The following is a 17,177-nucleotide window of genomic DNA, read 5'->3' on the forward strand; positions in this document are numbered from 1 at the left end:
GGGGACACGGGTTCGTGCCCCAGTCCGGGAAGATCCCACATGCCGCGGAGCGGCTGGGCCCGTGAGCCATGGCCGCTGAGCCTGCGCGTCGGGAGCCTGTGCTCCGCAACGGGAGAGGCCACAACAGTGAGAGGCCCGCGTACCGGGGGAAAAAAAAAAAAAAAATCTAAAAGTGATTAACTTCAGTGTTCTTAGTCCTATTCTTGCTTGCATCTGTTAATTTCAGGTCTGCAAGTTTGTCAGATTCATTAGGGGTTTAAATCATTAAAGCAAAGTAGTGTCTTAATATGTTTCTCAGATTTCATAAATATTATATAAATAGCTCATTAAAGTGTAAGTAGATAATCCTTAACATAAAATTTATTTAGCCCGTAAATAAAAAATTCTTGGTCTTCTAGGAACTCATTTTATGAAACAAACAGCATTAACCTCAGTAAATGTCATAAAAAAAGATTTTTGTTCATGTTGTCCAAACTGAGGTTTTGTAACTGATACCTGTCCTTTTAGGAAAGAGATTCTGAAGTAAATTGAGATGTTAAGAATTCCAAAGTTGTTGTAAAAAGAGGATTCTAGATTATTAGTTCTTCAGATTAAAAAAAAAAAAAATCTAGGGACTTCCCTGGCGGCCCAGTGGTTAAGACTCCGTGCTTCCAGTGCAGGGGGCATGGGTCTGATATCTGATCGGGTCACTGAGATCCCACAGGCTGTGGGGTGCAGCCAAAAAAAGTAAAATAAAATAAAATAATTTTTTTTAAATCTACAAATTGTGTTCTAATGGTTATATTTGTTTTTTTACAGAAGTTGAAAAAGCATGCTAATTAATCTTCCTTTTGTTTATCACATGTATAATGACAGATATTTTAATGAAGGAAGTGATAAATATATTCAACATTTGGTAGTTGTCATACATTTTAGTTTGTATTTTTTTTGTTATTGTTTTTACGATTGTGGTACTCACTGCCTTGTATTTGAGTATATCATATATTGATGTTTAAATATGTCATATATTGATATGCTGTTGTCAAAACAGTAGATCAAAGCAAACATTGAAATTACTACCAAATACATTCCATTGTTAAAAGTTTGCTTACATTTGTTTCTCAGCTTAATATTCACGATAAAAAGGGAAATAATTATAATAGTCACTACTCATACATTAGAAACAATATCATTTGCCATTCACTCAAGAGAAACATTCTTCTTGTGCTGAGATGTAGATCTTTATTTAAATCTCCTGAAGGGGACATGGTGTAGTGAACAGTGTCATTCACATCTCATCAATAAATATAACTGTATTTTCACAGGATTTATAGATTCTGTACATAGTGAGTCAGTAAAAGCAGTTCTCTAAGTCAGTAAAAACACTTCCACTCAAATTTGGGATGGGTCTCTTGATCCAAAAATAACACTTAAAAGATCTTTTGTCCAACTCTCAGAAGGGTTTTATTTTGCCACACAGTCTGTGTGTGTGTGTGTGTGTGTGTGTGTGTGTGTGTGTTTGAATTTGAATTTGACTCCCTTTAGGCAGGATTTTGTACCTTCTGTTTTCCCCTCCACTTTGTCTTGTACCTGCCTATGTGTTCTGTGCTTGAATTCCAAAGGTATTTACATTTGTAACCCTTGATGTATAGGTCCACTGTACTTTATACTTTGAAGGTATATTGAAAATTATTTCTCTCACATTTGAGCTGGTGATAAAAATTTGATGGCAAAGATCTTAAAGTTATATTCTCTGGCTAACAGCTATAAATTCATATATATGGATTATCTACCAAGTGGAGCATAGGATGGCATCCTTTTTTGAGAGTAAAAATGAATATCCATCCAACCTCATAGTAGGCAAGTGAGGCCAGTATTTTTCCTCAGAAAACAGTTCTTCAGTCACTTTAACATATGGACAAATAGATGATCCAGATCCCAAAGTTCAGTGATAATCTATACCATAGACATACCATAGATATATATACATAGATACTATACTATAGATATCTATGCTATAGATATTTTTTACCATAAGCCATATTTTTTTAATTGAAGTATAGTTAATTTACAATGTGCTAATTTCTGCTGTACAGCAAAGTGACTCAGTTATACACACATATATCTTCTTTTTTAATATTCTTTTCCATTATGGTTTATTCCAGGAGATTGGATATAGTTCCCTGTGCTCTACAGTAGGACCTTGTTGTTTATCCATCCTGTACATGATAGTTTGCATCTACTAACCCCAAACTCCCATTCCATCCCTCTCCCTCCCTCCCACTTGGCAACCACAAGTCTGTTCTCTGTATAGACATTTTTTAATGTGTAAATATTTTAATGCAGTTGTTACCAGCATTTTCCATGACCATAAAATGTTTTAAAAGAATTGGAATATCTGTTCTAATTTAAGCACTGTCAGTTTCTTATAATGCTGTAAGATAAATTGGTCATAGAATGTATCTCTGCGTCACTGAATGGCTTTGACCTGTTTATAGAATTGCTGCATTAAATTTCATTAAATGTTTGGGCACAACCACCAGAGTGATTACTTTGGTCTAGTTTTAGAGTCATTTTTAGGAAGTAGGGAGTAGATTTAATTATCCATTGAAGCCATTACTATTAGTGTGTGATAACATGAGCTTAGAGAAGGCTACTAGTCTTCGTATCCTCAGGATCAAGGTGCCCCAAGCCATGTTATTAATGTTTGAATTTGAATTTGACTCCCTTTAGGCAGGATTTTGTACCTTCTGTTTTCCCCTCCACTTTGTCTTGTACCTGCCTATGTGTTCTGTGCTTGAATTCCAAAGGTATTTACATTTGTAACCCTTGATGTATAGGTCCACTGTACTTTATACTTTGAAGGTATATTGAAAATTATTTCTCTCACATTTGAGCTGGTGATAAAAATTTGATGGCAAAGATCTTAAAGTTATATTCTCTGGCTAACAGCTATAAATTCATATATATGGATTATCTACCAAGTGGAGCATAGGATGGCATCCTTTTTTGAGAGTAAAAATGAATATCCATCCAACCTCATAGTAGGCAAGTGAGGCCAGTATTTTTCCTCAGAAAACAGTTCTTCAGTCACTTTAACATATGGACAAATAGATGATCCAGATCCCAAAGTTCAGTGATAATCTATACCATAGACATACCATAGATATATATACATAGATACTATACTATAGATATCTATGCTATAGATATTTTTTACCATAAGCCATATTTTTTTAATTGAAGTATAGTTAATTTACAATGTGCTAATTTCTGCTGTACAGCAAAGTGACTCAGTTATACACACATATATCTTCTTTTTTAATATTCTTTTCCATTATGGTTTATTCCAGGAGATTGGATATAGTTCCCTGTGCTCTACAGTAGGACCTTGTTGTTTATCCATCCTGTACATGATAGTTTGCATCTACTAACCCCAAACTCCCATTCCATCCCTCTCCCTCCCTCCCACTTGGCAACCACAAGTCTGTTCTCTGTATAGACATTTTTTAATGTGTAAATATTTTAATGCAGTTGTTACCAGCATTTTCCATGACCATAAAATGTTTTAAAAGAATTGGAATATCTGTTCTAATTTAAGCACTGTCAGTTTCTTATAATGCTGTAAGATAAATTGGTCATAGAATGTATCTCTGCGTCACTGAATGGCTTTGACCTGTTTATAGAATTGCTGCATTAAATTTCATTAAATGTTTGGGCACAACCACCAGAGTGATTACTTTGGTCTAGTTTTAGAGTCATTTTTAGGAAGTAGGGAGTAGATTTAATTATCCATTGAAGCCATTACTATTAGTGTGTGATAACATGAGCTTAGAGAAGGCTACTAGTCTTCGTATCCTCAGGATCAAGGTGCCCCAAGCCATGTTATTATCTTACCTAGAAGTGGTTCCAACACCTTCTGGTACTAGTTTAAAAAAAACTGGATCCAAATCTTTGTGTTCCATTTTATAGGAACGAAGTGGTAATTTTTATCATATGCTTTCATTGTTGGTATCATAGATTGTGTGCTTTTGTGTATTTTAAGGAACATGGTCTATTGCTAAAGAGTCTTAAAAGTGTATTCATTGCATTATTTTTTATTAAAAAATGGCAATAGGAAAGAGAGCTTGAAGCAAACAAAACAGAGAAAATGAAAGAAGCTCAACTTGAAGCTGAAGTGAAGTTGCTGAGAAAAGAGAATGAAGCCCTTCGTAGACATATAGCTGTTCTCCAGGCTGAAGTTTATGGGGCAAGACTAGCTGCCAAGTACTTGGATAAGGAACTGGCAGGGAGGTGCGTGGAAAATGAGTACCCCTGTGCTCTTAGGTGACCCACTGCATAGTTAAAGAGGTTGACTCTTATCTCTTCTGGTAAATGAAATATTAATCTTTGTCCTAAGAGTGATTTTATCATTGACTGTAGCTTACTGTTAACTTAATATTGATAGCATTACATATTGCAAATTTATTTAGCCATACTAAATAAGTATTTCCGGTTTACATACACACACTGCTAGTAAATTACTGTGAAATGCTAACAACTCTTAGAGCTGCACTTTTTACCATTTCCTGCCTTGACACCGTAACAGATGATGTTCCCATGTACGGCAGGACTTCCGTAGGAATTCTTTCCGTGATCATTGAAACCCAGTCTTTCTTGCCCCTCAAAAACATGTTGGAATGACAGTGGTTTTATCATAATAATACAGAGTTCTGCTTGCATTAATTTTTTATGGTAAATTATTCACAAACTTTGGTGATTCATTATTATTACTAAATAATTTTCAGCTTATTGTTCTAATGTATTAAGGACTGATGTGGAACAAATAAAAATAATTTATATCATCTTGAAGTGCACATTTTCTAATAATTTTACCACATTTAAAGAAATAATCATTTTGTAAAAAGATATTCTCATTGGAAAAAATGTTTTGTACAGTTAGCCTCACCTAAAGACTAGTGTGATTGCATGCAAGACATGTTAATTGACATTAGTCTCATAAATTGTTTCTAAGATGTATATGAATTAAGTATGTGACTAAAGGTCTCAATCATTCTTTTTTTTTTTAAACTGATTTTCCCTTGAAGACACCTGTCTCTCAGAATTTTCATGTCTCTAAATCTGAGACACATCAGGAGGTTCCTGAGTATTAGTTTTATTACTGAATTAGATTTATGCAAAAACTACTTGTGTTCAGTAATTCTTCTGAATTCTTTCTATAGTATGTATAATGAAAAACTAACTGAATTCTTTTTCCAATATGAAGGGTCCAACAGATACAATTACTAGGACGAGATATGAAGGGACCTGCTCATGATAAGCTTTGGAACCAGTTGGAAGCTGAAATACATTTGCATCGTCACAAAACGGTTATCAGAGCCTGTAGAGGGCGTAATGACCTGAAGCGACCAATGCATGCACCACCAGGCCATGTATGTTTGCTTTTCTGCTGTTTCTCACTCAGCCTTGCCCTTTCTTTAATCACAAGTCCTTTGCATTTAAAAAAATTCTACTAGTATTTAAAACCTTTATTTAAAAGTGAATTAAACTTATTTAAAATGGGTACATATTTAAAGTTTCAGCAACCCATATAGCTCTTTACAGTTTTACTAATGCCCGAAAATGATATTTCTGAAGACAGTGAACTATTGCTAGCAAATGCATGTTGCTTTGGCTCATATTTCAGAATTTTCCTGAATCTTGATTAGGCATGTTTACAAATATTCTAAGCTAAGCAGAGAGCGTGTGATCCTATTGATAAATTGGCAAATATTTTTGGATAGTTCTTTACAGGGGACTTTTAGTAACTAGATTTATTTGTAGTTTCTGAACTAACATTTATAACCGTTTGGTCTTGCATTAAGATGGAATTTGAGGTCTGTGTCCAATTGTCTGCTTCTGTAGCCACCACTGTACAGGAGGTTTTCTTTCTACTTGGATAAAAATTTATTAAATTTCACTACAACAGCAGCCTAATGATAGAAACCTTAATATAATAAAATCATATCTAACTCCTACCCAGTGGATCACATATCTTAGTATCACATAAAGCCTGACCTTGAATAGTAAAATTATTTGTTGCCTCTGAAAAGATTATTGCAAGAAAAATTGATATGTATGTCTAGTTGGTGGGAGAGGAGTGGCGATTGCCATAAGCACTTATGCCATTGTCTACTTTGGGACACTGTTGGTCCCCATTAACTTCTAGGCAGTGGCCAGATCATAAATGTTATTTTATGCTAAATAAAGGAATTTGAACCTTAACCTGATAATCATGAGGTTTTTCAATAAAATAGTGGACTAATAAGATTTAATATTTGTTTGACAATTACTTTGGTATAGTGAAGAGGATATATTGGAACAGGGCCTAATTGAAGTCGGAGAGTTACATTTAGAAAGATAATAAAATAAGGAGAAAGTGGTTAGAGGAGGGACAGGTTTGAGAGAAGTACAATCAAGAGGATCTGGTGACTAACTGCTTTTGGTTAATTAGGTGAGTGAGAAGGAAATGTGGGTTTTTGGTTTGGGCAGCTGAGTGAGATGGCATGCATTGATAAAGCAAATAGAGGGAAAGGAAGATTTTGGCAGAAGGATGATGAGATCAGTTTTAGACATGTAGTATTTGAGGTGCCAGTGGGACGGCCAAGTTATATCCAATTAGATATATGGCTCTGGAATTCTAGAGAGAATTCTGAGTTGAAGATTATTAGGTAAGTCATCCTTTGAACCATGGAATTGAGTAAGTCACCCAGGGAAAATATATAGAAAATAAAAAGATGGAAGGAGACTTTTATAGAGTGAGGGACGGAAATGGATCACCAAAGGAAGGAGCCTGAGGTGGAGCTATCAGATATAGGCCATCTAGGAAAGCACTAGTATAATAGACACCAAAGAAAAGAGAAGGTTTCAAGGAGGGGATAGTGAACAGTATCAACTTTCTGCAAGGTTCAGAAGGGCAGTGACTAACAAACGTATTCATTGGAAGTAGCCACATTCGTTACCAGTGACTGTAGAGAAGACAGTTTCATTGGAGCAAGTGGGGGCAAAACCCTAATTACAGTGGTTGGAGTACTGAATGTAGGAGGCAAGGAAGTAACTACAGTTAGGATTAACTGTGTGTGCCGGTTAAGGAAAGATGGAGGGAGGATAGTAGGTAAAGAAGACAGTGGGTGATTGAAGGGTTTTTATCTGTGTTGTTTTGTGTTTGTACATGGTCAGTATTTTAAAGCTGGAGCTTTAGCTGGACCTGGAGTTTTTTCATGTGCTGAATTAGAGAAGGAGCTTGTAGAGAGAGGGAAAGAGTAAAGGTACCAGAGAAAGAATTATTAATGGAACAAGGTCCTTTAGTTAAGAGGTAGACTCCAGAACGCAAAGAAATGAAAAAGTAATTAATGATCCAGTTGGCATTATGTTTTTCAGTTCTACAAATCAGTTAAAATGGATATAGATCTTTAAGGTATTTTTCCAGTTAAGATAAAGTTACCTCCTTTCATTTCTTGAAGATATTTGTTTATCAGTTCCTGGCAGTGATTTCTTTTGTAATGTCCTACAATTTAAAAAGAGATGTACCAGATGTATTAAAGAAGTTAATAAGAGCGTGAGAAAATCATCTGTATTTCACCGTGTTAACAGAGGAACTATTTTTGCTTTCCCATTTTATCTATTTATTAATTACTTTCTTAACACTATACTGTGTATCCATTCCTAAAAGCAAGTTATAATAGTATGGGTTTATTCTATATGGTATATTATTTAAGTAGTACTAATTTTTCTTCTTTTTTTCCTTCAATAAGGATCAAGACTCTTTAAAGAAAAGCCAAGGTGTTGGTCCAATTAGAAAAGTTCTCCTCCTTAAGGAAGATCATGAAGGCCTTGGCATTTCAATTACAGTAAGAAGTAGTGCTTCCAGTCTTCTTTTCTACAGTTGTCTAGTATTATCATGCTCCTTTGTTGGACATCATTGGGAAAAAAAGTATTCTGAATATATTTTCTAAATAACTAAATTTATCCCCATGGGTAACAATACACACACAATTATGATTAAAAGCTAGAAAGGTGGAATGTACCAAACATTGCATTTCATCAACTTTGTGTTGCATATTTTTTCACATTTCAACATCTGTGAAATTGAGATTCATCTTATAATTATTTTTGTGGAACATAAAATAATGGTTTGTCTTACCGTTCATAGTGACTCAGATTTGATAAAATCTAAGTGCTGTGGACTACTAATACATAAAATATATTTATTTATTTACGAGAGTAGCTAATTGTTGTTTTTTTGGTTTTTTAGGGTTCTTTTTTTTTGGCTCTGGAATGCGTTTTAAAAAGCACATGTATATTATTAATCGTTTTATTTAGAAGTAACTTTGATATTCATAATAATTTGATTTACCATTACCTAAATATAATAGCAAATAGAATTTCACTCAGTATTTATAATAAGAGATAGTATAGGTGCTTACTGAAATGTTCTTAGGAAAATATCAGTAGAATAGTCTGTGACTATGCAAAGGTAAACTAATTTACTGCTTTTTTCGGTTAGGGTGGAAAGGAACATGGTGTTCCAATCCTCATTTCTGAGATTCACCCAGGGCAACCTGCTGATAGATGTGGAGGGCTACATGTCGGAGATGCTATTCTGGCTGTTAATGGAGTTAACCTAAGGGACACAAAGCATAAAGAAGCTGTAACCATTCTTTCCCAGCAGGTAAGTACCCTTTATGTAACTAAACTTGGATCTGTTGATTGTTCCTTTTTGAATCTGTTGAATATTTTATACTTCCCTTAGGAGGTTTCTCAAGTAGTAAAGTGTATATATAGAGATACTAGTTTCCTATTATAGAAGACATTCAGCCAGATTTACTGAAAAAGATTTGCTCTTCTTCACAGCTGTATAGTTTTGAGCAAGTTACTTAAAGTCCTTTATGCTGCAGTGTCCCCATCTGAGAGCTGTAAGGATTAAGTATGTTAATACATATAAAGTGTTCAGAACAGGACTTGGCTCTTAGAAGGCAAAACATTATTAATGACTAAAACGCTATACAAATATGAAGTGCTATAGAAAAAACAATGTTAGAAGTGGATTGATTTTACAGTCATAAATGTTGGCACTCAAGGGTCCTTAGAAATCATTTAGCCCAACCCTCTTATTTAAAATGAGTGAACTAAGCTTCTTAGAAATTAAATGATTTGCTTAAGGTTGCAGAACATATAAAGAGTTGAGAGTTATATCCAGGAGTCATATTTGTTATCCAGAGCACTTACAATGTTTTTTTGTTTTGTTTTGTTTTTTTCCTTCAAGAATAAGGTTGAGGGAATTAGACAGGTGTTGGTTAGTACATTGAGATATTTGTTGGATCATCAGCATAGTATGCCAGGGTAGAATTGAATCTCAGACTTGAAAGTGAATTTATAGCTCATTTAGTTTAACTTTACGTGATGCATAAATATCTACAATATCACTAATTAAATAATTGTATTAAAGGGAGGACTTGTTGGTGACAAAACAGTCCATTTCATTGTTGTACGTTGCTGATTTTTAGAAGCTCTTCCTCATATTAAGCACAAAATCTGTTTCTTCATGACAGCTACCCACAGACCTGATTCTGTCATCTAGAGAACTTTACTGAAGACCACTGCATTTACCATCTCCCCCCAAATGGTATTTTTAAAGCATTGCCTAAGAATGCAGTGCTAGCCTCTTTAAGTTGGTGTTTTCTCAGCCCAACTTGGCTGTCATCCAGTAGCGTAAGAGTGAGATGAACAACAGCTGTGGTAAAGGAGATGTAAACAGGCAGTTCATGAGATGCAGTTCATGAGATATAAAGTTGTATGGAAACACTAAGCGCATGTTAAAATTCTGAAGTATAACCTTAACTGCTGGGAAAGAGGAGCAGCAGAGACTAACTTAGTGAGTAGCAATAAAAAAAAAAAAATGGCATGCTTTCTTTTGAGCAAAGGCAGGCTATAATTTTCAGAGAATTATAAATACCAGACTTGGGAATAGTGATTGTAGTCTCTTATTAAATGACAGTTGTAGCTTGTAATTTTTTTAACGTGAAATAATCTGTAACTTTTTACCTGAACATAAAGTTGTTATTAAAGAATTACAATATAAATACTACACATTTAGTCTAGTATAGTAGAAAGAGCAAGGACTTTGGAGTCAAATTTCTCTTTTTCTGTTTTACTTGTTCATCTTATTGAGAGAGTTACCTGCTCTCTCCAGGACTAACTCAGGTTTCTCATTCATGTACAAGGGACTATAATAATGTTATTCTGAGGATTGAAAGATAGTAATTTTGTACAATAAATACAGTAATTACTATTACTACTGAACAGAATACCTTAACACTTTGGCACTCGGTGAAAGTTAAGGAAAGGCTCAAGACCTATTCAGTAAGAAACAAGAAATCATTGTGTAGAGGTTTCTTGAATTAGAGAAAAGTTTGTGTGGTACCCGTAGGTGCAACTTTAATATCTGACTATTTAGATGGGTTTGCTGAATTGCTATTATGGAAAGTATAAAATGGCAAAATGACTTTTAAACTGAACATTTGTTCCAAAATTCTGTAAATTGAATAAACATCCTTTTTTATTTTAGGTCTGTTAACAAAAATATTTTGATCAGTAGAAAAATCTGTAATATTAAAAGGAAATTACTTTTACCTCTTGAGATTCTAAAATTTCATTATTTGTTGTCTTGAAAGGAGATACATCTGAGGTCCAACTACTACTTCTCACCACAAAGAATTTGGAAATCTTTTAAAATTATAATTACAGTAACTTGGTTTCCTCATTTTCTTTCCCCATTTTAGAGAGGAGAGATTGAATTTGAAGTAGTTTATGTGGCTCCTGAAGTGGATTCTGATGATGAAAATGTGGAATATGAAGATGAGAGTGGACATCGTTACCGTTTGTACCTTGATGAGTTAGAGGGAAGTAGTAATCCTGGTGCTAGTTGCAAAGACACAAGTGGGGAAATCAAAGTGTTACAAGGTAAAAATTACTCTAAAAGTTATAATTAATGTATTTATTATTAATAAACTTTAAAAATATAAAAGCCTTAGCTGTTCTTTAGTAACACTGTTTTAGTGATGGGGAAACCATCATTAACAAAATGGATAGCTTTCCCTTGCTAAATTATAGTTTTATTGTACACCAGTAACTACACCAAAATTTTATTTACTTGTAAGTTCTTCTAGAGTCATCTTGGACAAGTACGTGACCAATTACTAAACTATAACTGATCCTTGAAAAATAAATAAAATTCAAGTTTTCTAGACTCTGAAACAAAGACCAACATGCCTTTTAGAGTAGATACATCTTAATGTCATCGTGCTGTTGTAATGCGCATTCTTCTCTCATAATGCAATGATTTTACAGGCTAAATATGAATAAGTGATTAGACTGTTATGATTGTTATTAATAGAATCAGGATATGTGATCTTGAGGATTTTTGGTTTAGTTCCTTTGCTATCATTTATACATATTTTAAAGAAAAATTCTAGCACTTTCTTTTACATGGAGCAGTGGTTCTTAAATTGTGATACATGGATCTTTGTGGGACCCTGTGACCTTTCAGGGGGTTCTTGAGGTCAAAACTTTTCGTAATAATACTAAGGCATTGTTTGTCTTTTTTTGCTGTGTTGATATTTGCACTGATGGTACAAAAGCAATGGGGGTAAAACTATTGATACTTTAGTGCGAGTCAAAGCAGTAGTACCACTTTACTAGTGATCACTGTGTTCTTCCTTGCCATCCACTCAGAATGAAAAAGAAGAAGAAGAAAATGCCAGTTTCTCTGAAGAATATCCTTGATGAAATAGTAAAAACTGCTAATTTTATTAAATCTTGAGTATATGACTTTTTAATATTCTGTGTGATGAAATGGGAAGTATGCATTGTATTACTGAGTGTATGCTGAACAGAGATGCTGGTCTTGAGGAAAAGTACTTAAGTGATTAATTTGCTAGCTGAACTAGTCATTTTTTTCATGGATGACAGCATGACAATTTTTACTTGAAAGAATGACCGACAAATTATGGTTGTTCAGACTATTTGGCAGCCATTTTCTTTAAAATGAACAAAGTGAATCCATCACTTCAAAGAGAACAACTGACTATTTATTGCCAGTGATAAAACGTGAGCTTTCAAGTGAAAATTAGAATTTTGTAAAACACGCATCAACCACCATGAGCTCAACAGCTTCCTGACACTTAAAGAACTTTTCTAATAAGATTAGTGATGATATTAACGAATGTGATTTTTTTGATAAAGTAAAATGAAATGTGTCAGCTTTTGCAATTGCTACGTAACTCAGTGATCTAATATTTTTCAAATGACCAGTGCATGATGTTACTAAATCCTGCATGGGTAAGAGAGCCATTCAAAGTGCAAGATAGACAAATGATTTTAATGTAGCAGAGTGTGAAAGTTCATTGATACGGTTTTAGAGTCTATACTGTAAAATTTTGGTATAACGATCAAAGAAGAATATTGACAGTTATCTGAAAAAGCTGACTTACTCTTCCCTCTTCTATCTATATATCTGTGTGAGGGTGAACTTTCTTCATATACTTGCAACTCATTGAGTAGAAGCAAATATGAGAATCCAGCTATCTTCTGTAAAGCCAGACATTAAGGATATTTGCAAAACTGTAAAATAATGATATTCTTCTGACTAAATTTTTTGGAAAGTAGAATTATTTTCACTAAACAAATATGTTATTTATGTTAACATTTATGGAGTTTATTATCATTTTTAATAAAGTAATAAATTTTTTTAGATTTCTCAGTTTTAATCACTAATATGGTAAACATCAGTACCTCACATAACATTAATAACCCACATGAACAAAAGCTCTTTGCAATTCTCAGTACTTATTAAGAGTGTAAAGGCATCCTGAGACCAAAAAGTTTGAGAACTGCTGGCATAGAGTTTTATAGTGAACTGATGAACTGTCGCCCTTTTGGTAAATCTATATGTTGTGAATTATCTATACAAAGACAGCAGTAGCAATTGTTCTCCCCGTGCATCTTGAACAAAACGATTGTGGCAGTATGTCAAAACCTTGCGCTGTTGAGCTACTTTTCCTTTGCTTTTGTTGTCTTTCACCCTTTCTTCTATTTTTTGTCAGGATTAGAGGTCTTGTCCCTTGCTTTTTGCAGCTGAGGCTAAAAGGTCCTCTATCACTTGTGTAAATTGCAAACCACTTAAAATGTGACTCAAATATGTGTACTATTTGTAGATTAACCAAAATTAGTTTTAAATTTTATCTGGACATTGGACAGATTAGATGTAGTGGTAAACTAGTATGTGCCTCAGTGAACTGAAGTTAAATAATGTGAAAGCAAAATGTAAAAGAAAAATACAGTTTACAGTTCAACAGGTATTTGTGTGAGTAGAACTTACTGAATTTTGGGATTGTGTGTGTCAGTTCTAAGTTTCATAGAAAATTTGGTAGGAATTTTTATATAATTTTTAGATAGGTCCAATAGATAATATTAAAAAATCTGTACAGTGTTTGATATCTGCTATAAGAAGGAAGAATTCCTTTGTCAGAGATTGCTGACTTGATTAATCTAGGGTCCCATTATTTGCTCCATATTATTATTAATTACAGTGGGCATTCCTTTGTTATAGCTCAATAAAAGTATGACTTTTTTTTTTTAACTAGAAAGTATCTGGATTTTTTCTCTTTCTTTCAGGATTTGATAAGAAAGCAGTAACTGACGGACATGAAAATGGAGACCTAGGAACTTCAAGTGAAACTCCACTCGAAGATGGTGCTTCTAAATTAGATGATCTGCACAGTCTGTATCATAAAAAATCTTATTAAACTGACTATCTCCAGACAAGATTGTTAATCAGACTATTCTGAATTTGGGGCACTAGGGAAGACGGTGACAAAGACTGTACAAGATCAAGGGAGGCTGTTGCCTAAATGAAAGGCGGGTACCTCAGGGCTTCACGTGAACAATTCTAAATGCATAAAACTCCCTATTTTCTGTGGTATACCATAATTGGCTATTGCATGGAAAGTAATTTTGATTTTCTTAAAATTGTAAAGCACCAAAGCATGTGTTTCCCAAAAGGATAGTACTAGGCTCTTAAGTACTAAATGAAGCACTACTGTTTTATTTGATTCCTTTTCCATTTAGTAGAAGGACAGTGCTAACTGGAATGTTTTTAAGAAATAACCTTTAAATATAAGAGAATAAATGAATTCATACTGTATATTCCAGAATGTTAAGTGTGGTGTTTCAAAGGACAGAACTTGAATTGCAGAAATGTAGGCTTGACTTAATTTTTTTTTAACTGAAAGAATGGTTTTAGTGTTTTCTTTTTTTTTAACTTAATGTGCTTCCTGATATCTAACTCAGTTCTTAATGATCATTTATTATGAGTTTGCTTTTCAGTGTTATTCATTCAGTACAAAATAGTTTTCTTTAAGCAATCCTTTATCAATCAATGCTGCACTAGAGTTAGTTTCAGAAAAGTTATTGTACATTTTAGGTTTTTAGAAGAAATGCAGATGAGTGTAAAATACCTGTTCTCAATTATGTTGATCTTGTGTGCATGGTATTGGAGTATTACGTTATTAATGTTTAGTCACAAATGCTTTTTTTCTGGAATCCACGAAAGACAGTTTTATACATTTTGAGTTGTTCATAATGTTTGTCTTGTGATAGTCCTGGCACTTAAAGATACATCTTTTCTGTCAGTAAAAGCTCAAATTTATTACCATGTCAATGAGATACATTCAAAAGCAGTTTTCTCTGAAAGTACCTAACTGATTTGCCAGTCATCCAAAAAGCTGAGGCACTGGAGAGTAAGATAAGGTGAACATGTTTTGATATGGTAATTGTTTTGGTTGGCTTTTCTTGTTTGTGTTTGTTTGACTAAAGTGCTTTTCATATGCAAACTAGATTGCTACTTCGCTTATCCCAGGAATAAGCATGGAGTGCCTGCTCTCTTATTTACTGTTCCGCAGGCCACTGTACTGGGCAGGGGAAAGTGAAAATATTGCATTTAAAGAGATGATAGTTTTGCCGGTATCATTGTTTTAAAGGACATACGTTGAAGGCAATATTGATTGGGAGAAGGCTTTTATAGTATTATCAGTATCTCTTTATAATATTCAAATGTTATGTGATATAAAACATGTTCTTTTATCTTTCCTAGATGCACTGTATATTTGTTCATAGGTAAATCTATAAAATGTATATACTTTATTTGGTGGTTTTGCTATTTATAAATTTTATGTTTTAACTGTTGCTCATTTATGGTTTGTTTTGGGTGGTTTTGTTCATCTGTATATCACCATGTTAATTTGTAATAGAAATGCACTTCATAGTATATATGGTTACTGGTATTAAAATACCTTGTAGCATAGCGTTGCCTCTAAGCAGAAGCTAGTATTTAATTGTATAGCTGAATAACCAAGCTACATGTTATTGTTTGCTCCTGGCAGGCTAGGCCTCTTAAAAGAAAAAAAGTCTTCTCCTTATGCATCCCCTGCTCCAACACATGCCCCCATGCATGACATGAGATCTGCAAACTGGATTTTAGCCAGTGTATTCATTTAGTCAAAAAAATTTCCATTGTCACGTATCTGGAAACTTTTTGTTTTGACTTGAAACCATGTTATCTTACCTTTTTAAAACACAGCCTGGGATGGGATGGCCATGGCAGTTTTTCAGAGAGTATCCTTTATCTACTAAGACTGATTCCTTAGGAAATGTTAGCTAACACCTTTTGATTTTCAAGAACTAATATGTCTATAAAGCGTTTTTTCTTTAGAGCCTTGAATTGGCATTTCTATGAGGACGCCGTGTAATATGAAGAATTGTATGAGATGGTTGTGATACAAACTTTCTTGGGGTGATAAGCAGAATGAAAAATTTCCCAGGTAGTTTAAAATTGCAAAGGTCAGTTCCCATTTCATTCCTGCCTCACCTTGCTTTTGCAGGCCTATGTGAGAGCTCAGATGCTACTATGAGATTCCCATCAGGTGTTTAGAAAGTACTCAGTTAAAAGTTCATTTTAGAATATATAGTCTTTGGGGGATGAACTAAGAATTACAGACTTTTCCCAAAGGACTGAATGAGAAACAGTTTTTATGTTTTCACGTTTACAGGAAAGAAACTCATAACGAGTTTCAAGGACAAAACCAAACAGATAAGGAGAGAACTGTTGCAAAGCCATTACAATTAAAAAGGAAAAAGAAAAATATACATATGCACACACAAACAGAATAGCTGAGAAAAAATTTTCAAGAATGTGAGGGTTGTATGTATGTGTGTATATATTTACATTTAACTTCTAAAATTCTAAGTGTCTGTTGTGAATATGATGGCAGACAACATTTGGGTTATGAGACTTGTTAAAATAGATTGAAAAGAGATGACAGTTTTTTGATCCTTGGTAATATAACTGAATGGTTTTAGCTGAACAGTTGTCAAAAGTTAGCCCAGCTTGTCATTGGTGCTGGTTCTGTTCCCCCCACCGTGGACTTATTTTGTTTTCATGTTTAGAAACAGTATATTGATTCATGTGTAAGTTGCACATTTCTGACATCCTTATTACGTAATCACTATCCCACCTATCCAGTCTTCCACATAGGGTCAACCTCAAATCTATAGGATTTTTGACAAATGTATTATATCTAGTTGTGTTGAATTTAGTATTTTTTTATTAGCCTGTAAATAAAGATGGCCTCTCCTACATTAAAATGGTATTAATCGCATTAAAAAAAATAAACATTTTGCAATTCTTTCATGTTATATATTTTATTTATTATTTATTTCTAGTAGCTTTTGTTATTTGTACCAGCAAGTCATAAAGTCCATGCAAAGGCTGAACCTAGTTACTATGGTGGAACAGTTTTTTTTAGTAGGAATTAACTGTTTGATTTTAGGAACTATTTAATCTGAATTAGTTAAAAGCATATTGGTTGGAAGGAGCTGCCAGAGCAGCTGTGGGACCAGTTTTCTGTTGAATCGTAGCGGATGCAAAAACTCTAGTCTCGCTGGGTGAGTTTTATGTTACAAATATTGATGGCGAATGTTGCCTTTGAGGATAGCATTGATAAAAATTAGAAAACAAATCCTATTAGATACTATGTAAGAAGGTATTTATCCATTTTATCATCTAAGCATATATGATTTAGAAGTTCCCAAATTGTATACAA

The 17,177-nt window shown here is 33.9% G+C and overlaps 1 protein-coding gene across 1 annotated transcript in view; it reads left to right on the forward strand.

Annotated features, from left to right (window-relative positions):
* GOPC (golgi associated PDZ and coiled-coil motif containing) overlaps window positions 1-16,770 on the forward strand; it is a 42,918-nt gene extending 26,148 nt beyond the window's left edge. The window contains exons 3-8 of the mRNA XM_024756679.1: window positions 4,097-4,272; window positions 5,246-5,411; window positions 7,773-7,868; window positions 8,525-8,689; window positions 10,800-10,980; window positions 13,693-16,770. Of these exons, the coding sequence (XP_024612447.1) occupies window positions 4,097-4,272; window positions 5,246-5,411; window positions 7,773-7,868; window positions 8,525-8,689; window positions 10,800-10,980; window positions 13,693-13,823 (915 nt within the window). The 3' untranslated portion in view covers window positions 13,824-16,770. The remainder of the gene's footprint in view (window positions 1-4,096; window positions 4,273-5,245; window positions 5,412-7,772; window positions 7,869-8,524; window positions 8,690-10,799; window positions 10,981-13,692) is intronic.
* Window positions 16,771-17,177: the final 407 nt, after the last annotated feature.

Source organism: Neophocaena asiaeorientalis, unplaced genomic scaffold (assembly GCF_003031525.2).
Source record: "Neophocaena asiaeorientalis asiaeorientalis breed wild unplaced genomic scaffold, Neophocaena_asiaeorientalis_V1.1 scaffold125, whole genome shotgun sequence".
Classification (NCBI taxonomy): domain Eukaryota; kingdom Metazoa; phylum Chordata; class Mammalia; order Artiodactyla; family Phocoenidae; genus Neophocaena; species Neophocaena asiaeorientalis.